Source organism: Chanos chanos, chromosome 9 (genome assembly GCF_902362185.1).
Source record: "Chanos chanos chromosome 9, fChaCha1.1, whole genome shotgun sequence".
Lineage (NCBI taxonomy): Eukaryota > Metazoa > Chordata > Actinopteri > Gonorynchiformes > Chanidae > Chanos > Chanos chanos.
Window position 1 is genome coordinate 33364484 of NC_044503.1, and position 5000 is coordinate 33369483.

The following is a 5000-nucleotide window of genomic DNA, read 5'->3' on the forward strand; positions in this document are numbered from 1 at the left end:
CCCTCTGAAACGGATCAGGAACCATTTAAAGTCTGGAGGCATCACGGCACTGTACGGTTTAGTTTCAGTACTGCACAATCATACTGGATTCTACAAATCAGCTAATTATGAAGCGGTGGGTCGTTTTACTCAGGTGTGCTGTCGCCGAACTGAAATGAATGCGCTGCAGAAGGGAGAGCTCTTGAGCTCTTGGTTGAAAAACACTGATGGAAAGAATGAATGGTTGTGCTATGGCATTTTAAGCGTGTGTTAACGAACTGGTTTTCTGTTGTGCTTAAACAAAAAGATTTACATTTATAAATTTAGAAGACACATTTATCTGAAGTGACTTCCAAGTGAGGCAGAACACAAACCAGGCATGTTGCCATTAAGGAGCTTTCTATAAACAGCTGTAATTGTAAATTCTACTTTGTTTACAGTGTGTTGTGTTTTGTTTTGTTTTGCTTTTTTTTTTCGGGCAGGCGTTTGCGAATACCAGGGCCAGAAGTTTGGCATCGGAGAGAGCTGGATGACTAAAGACTGCTACCAGTGCGTCTGCATGGAACCATTTGGCGTTGGGTGCTGTGACCAGTAAGTTCATCCCTCGGTCTGACCGAATGCCAAAGACCCGCTCCTCATTGGTTCCTTCCCTCTGACCGAATGCCAAAGACCCACTCCTCATTGGTTCCTTCCCTCTGACCGAATGCCAAAGACCCGCTCCACATTGGTTCCTTCCCTCTGACCGAATGCCAAAGACCCGCTCCTCATTGGTTCCTTCCCTCTGACCGAATGCCAAAGACCCGCTCCACATTGGTTCCTTCCCTCTGACCGAATGCCAAAGACCCGCTCCTCATTGGTTCCTTCCCTCTGACAGTACTGACAAAACAGAGCAGTGGATTGGTTTTAAAAACAGCATACAGGGGATGCTGGCTTACCACTGGTGGACTGTTGGTTCTAATATCTCCCATTTCTCTGAACACCCCCCCCCCCCAACCCCAACCCCAACCCCAACCCCCCGCTTTCTTTGAGTCATCCTGAGATGACGGCTTGACCTCAAGTCACTCCAGGGGTGACAGAACATTCAATTTCGATGTCTCCTCCACCCCCTTCAACCAACGACACAGCAGCCTTGAAAAAGAGCAGAAATGCTCATTCACCCTAGCGTGGTTAAATAAAACAAATTTAAAAAAAATAAAAAATCTTCATTCCCACAAAAAATCTTAACTCCTCCAGTGCGTGTTCTCTCTCTCTCTCTCTCTCTCTCTCTCTCTCGCCTACTCCTTCCATTCGTTCAATTTGTGCTTTGTCCCACCCCTCTCAACAGCAGTTCACAGCCAGTGGATTATCCTGATTGGTGTGAGGTCATAAGGAAGCCGGACTCTTGCATCAGCGTGGCGGTGATGAGAGCCAATCACAAACTTCCGTGTCTCTACGGGAAATGGGACAAGGTGCGACCGGACGCCTGGAAGTCTGACAACGACCTGATGTTCTAATCGCCGTTAATCGACTGAGTTCATTGATTATTTTCAACCAGAACGGGTTCGAGAGCTGTAATTTACAACCGGGCAGCCTGTGACATTGTTTACATTTGTCATAGTTAGACGACGTATTTATTTAAGCTGATATGAAAGCTACTGTTTCAGATAAGTGTTACTTCAGTCGTGCCATTTACAGTAATATAAATGTCGGTGACCCGGTTTGTAATCCTACAACACAGCCACACAGGCATACATGTGGCAGTGAAAGAAGATTCTTAATCCTGGATGTGTCCTTGATGTTTCTGAAGTGATCATTGAGTTAAATAAATAAATTCAGTGGATGCTGGTTTGTTTCATTTATCACATTATTGCTGCTGACATCATCAGTGGTCACTGTATGTGTGTGCCGTAAGGAGCCGCGGAAGAGGACTTTTGTTTTGGAAAAAAAAGACGGTATTTAGAAAGACCTTTATTTTGAATGAGTTGTAAGAATGAATGCAAGTCTGATGTTACAAGGTAATTCTAGGTTTAAAGGAAGGATATGAGGATACAATTATGCTGACTTCCCACAATAAACTATCAAGTCAGCTTTCCTGTAGGAGAGAAAGAAAGAAAGAAAGAAAGGAAAGAAGAAAGTTAGTCTGAATTCCGTTTGTCGTGGTAAAAAGCCTCAGGATTTTCGTTAAGCGCTTCAGAGCTCTAAAGGCATTTAAACCGGTCTCTGAAGAATGCTGACACAGTTCTAAATTCTATTCTGGGACAGTGCCGTTATCTTGGCACATGTTCATACGGGAAGGATACATTATTGATTACCCGTCAGTGAGTACATTTCTTCGTGCTGCTGCGATGATAGCCACACTTCACTGATTTCACACAGTCAGCGGAAAAGTCCGACAACCTGGTCATTGTTTCACACAAGATTTGTTCCAGTGACTTCTTCAACTTTCAGTCGTGCAGTCAGTGAAACAGGCTGTATGCTGCTGAAGCAGTTTATCAAACGTACCGTCACCAAAAAATGCGCTTAGCGAATTAACAGGATTAAACTCACAGCGAACTAAATCGGGCCTGGCTGTATGCAGTAGGCCAGCCAATAAGGTTTGCTCGCCAAGTTCGGTATGTTAAAAATTTCAACAGGTATGAGTCTTCGGGGTTTTTTTCTATGTCACATGACGGTCCTTAGCGTCTCCTCGTCACGTGTCTTATATTCAAGTTTCCCGAAACTTTTTCTCATGATTACCGGCCCTCTCCAGCCTTATTTGTATTGTGATTGGTCGTCGAGACTTAACCTTGGCTGTTATTGGTTATACTATGCTGTCAATCGTGCTTCCTGTTTTTTTCGAACACACCCCCTTACTTCTTTAACCTGGTTTAGCGTAATTGATAGGTCTTCCGAAGTGGATGACTGGAATTACAGAAAGTTGAAACAACAGAAAAAAACGCTGTCTGGACCATAACCAGAAACGAAGGTAACGTTTTATTTATAGCACGTAACGTTAAAAATGTTCGGTCGCGTTCAAAATATCTCAAACGCGACAAAAGATTGTCGGGCCAGCTAGCCAGTGCTCAAGGTGTTTGGCAACGTCAGCTGCCGTTATTTTGGTTTCCCTGGGTCACGTTTAGTCTCAGGGGTTTTTTTTCTCTCACATTCTTATCTAAATTTTGTATCAGAGTTTCAAAACACGTCGTTTTCCTGTACTGGTTGCAACAGCGTCTGTCATTCAAAGTGTGTGTGTGTGTATATGTGTATGTGTATGTGTGTGTGTGTGTGTGTGTGTGAGAGAGTGAAAGCAACCGTGTCGCTGCCCCTTGTGTGTTCCGATGACAGTACGTCCTGTGACGGGGCTCCTGTCAGCTGAACTCGGGGAGCTAGTGAATTCATTTCACACGATCACGTACTCACACGGAGAGCTGCTTTCACGGGCCAACGACTTGTTGCACGCCATCGATACCTCTGATTCCACCGGGTTCACTGTTACCTAATGCGTGCGATCCGCGGATAGTCTAAGCTGCGTGAAAGATAATCTAATCTGCTGTCGCCAAAGCATTACCAAGGCAACAAAAGCGTCCCATTTCTGATAACTTTATGATCAGGTAGTGAGATTCCTACGTACTGCGATGTAATGTATATCTCTATAATTTTTTTTTTTTTTTTTGCTGGGTATGGACACATTTATTGAATTGCATAATCTTTGACCTGTCCTTTGGTTACTGCAGCATGTAGTCTAAGAAAGAAATAGCTCGCGAGTTTAGCGCAGCGGTTTTATCCTGTAAAACCATATATTCCTGAGTTCAGAAAATGGATTTGAAAATCCTGTGTCCGTGTAGGCTACTTCATGGAATGGTAGTCTCTGCTTGCTTTGTTCAAACTGTGAATAAATGAGTTTCTTTTTTAACTTCCTCGGAGAAAATCTGTCGGTTTGGCCGGCGTTCATGTCTGCAAGAGTTTAAGCACCTTTTGAATGTGATCTAATTTCCTCATTGATATAAAAAAAAAAAAGAGGTCCCCGTCTATTTTTTCTGTTCTTCTTTTTTCAGCATGGACGTGAAAACTCCCCCTGACATTAGCTGAGTGCAGGACAGATTCGGAAATCTCTCCCCCCTCCCCCCCTCTCTCTCTCCCTCTCTCTCTCTCTTTGTATTTAATGAATTCGTTTGTGGGCAGACTGCATAAGTGAAAGAGAGAAATGGAAGAAGGAGAAGCAGCTGGAACTGCAAGACTGCTACATAAAGTATTCTTGTTAATTGGGTAAGACAGGCCAACATAGAGGAAACCAGGGAGAGGCAGACATCCCGTTTACACTAAATCAGACCGTTTAAATGTTGTTAGCCTTGTTAACCACAGGCTGAAACAATTTTGAAGGGTGTGAAAAAGAACAAAAAAAAAGGACAAGGAGGAAGAGATCAGAAAAATAAAAACAGAGCAAGAGAAAGAACGATAGAAAGAGCAAAAGTAGACAGAGAAAGGAAGAGAGATCCGTAACAGAGATAAGAGAAGAAGGAGATCATTGAGATAGTGAAGGAGTGCGTGTGTGTGTGAGAAAGAGCGCGAGAGAGAGAGAGAGAGAGAGAGAGAGAGATGGAGTGCAGTGAGAGTATTCTGTGCGGAACAGGAGAACTGGACCTGGATCCTGACATTGTGAGTGAAGAGGCGGGAAAACTCTACTCCGAGCTCCAGGTAACCAATCACAGCGCAGTCCTTACACATTCCGGACCTTACACGCACCAGTAGCCTCCTTCTAATGAACTGAACCAACCACACCCAGTTGTTTACATATGTGTTTGTCTGCGGATTCCACCTGATTTGTGTGATGTTAAACCGTGGCTTAAAATGATATTGACATAGCGACTTGATATTCATATCGAACTTGAATTTCCAAAGGTTTCTTGCCCTGTAACTCTTAACAAAAGACTTTCCATGAAAATGCAGGAGTCTGTAATGTTGTTTCTGACACCTCTGGGCAAAAAATCTGATAGCTGAGGTTACCCTGAACAAGGCATTTAACCCCAGACCAGCCTGAGAGAAAATGCCTCTGACATAGACAG

At 43.7% G+C, this 5000-nt stretch overlaps 2 protein-coding genes across 2 annotated transcripts in view; both read left to right on the forward strand.

The window, feature by feature from the left end:
• Positions 1-1472, forward strand: part of LOC115821661 (prostate-associated microseminoprotein-like) — a 2249-nt gene extending 777 nt beyond the window's left edge. The window contains exons 2-3 of the mRNA XM_030785467.1: positions 462-570; positions 1304-1472. Of these exons, the coding sequence (XP_030641327.1) occupies positions 462-570; positions 1304-1472 (278 nt within the window). The remainder of the gene's footprint in view (positions 1-461; positions 571-1303) is intronic.
• A 3059-nt stretch (positions 1473-4531) lies between these two features.
• LOC115820824 (C-Jun-amino-terminal kinase-interacting protein 4) overlaps positions 4532-5000 on the forward strand; it is a 14944-nt gene continuing 14475 nt past the window's right edge. The window contains exon 1 of the mRNA XM_030784509.1: positions 4532-4632. Coding sequence (XP_030640369.1) covers positions 4534-4632 — 99 coding nt within the window. The 5' untranslated portion in view covers positions 4532-4533. The remainder of the gene's footprint in view (positions 4633-5000) is intronic.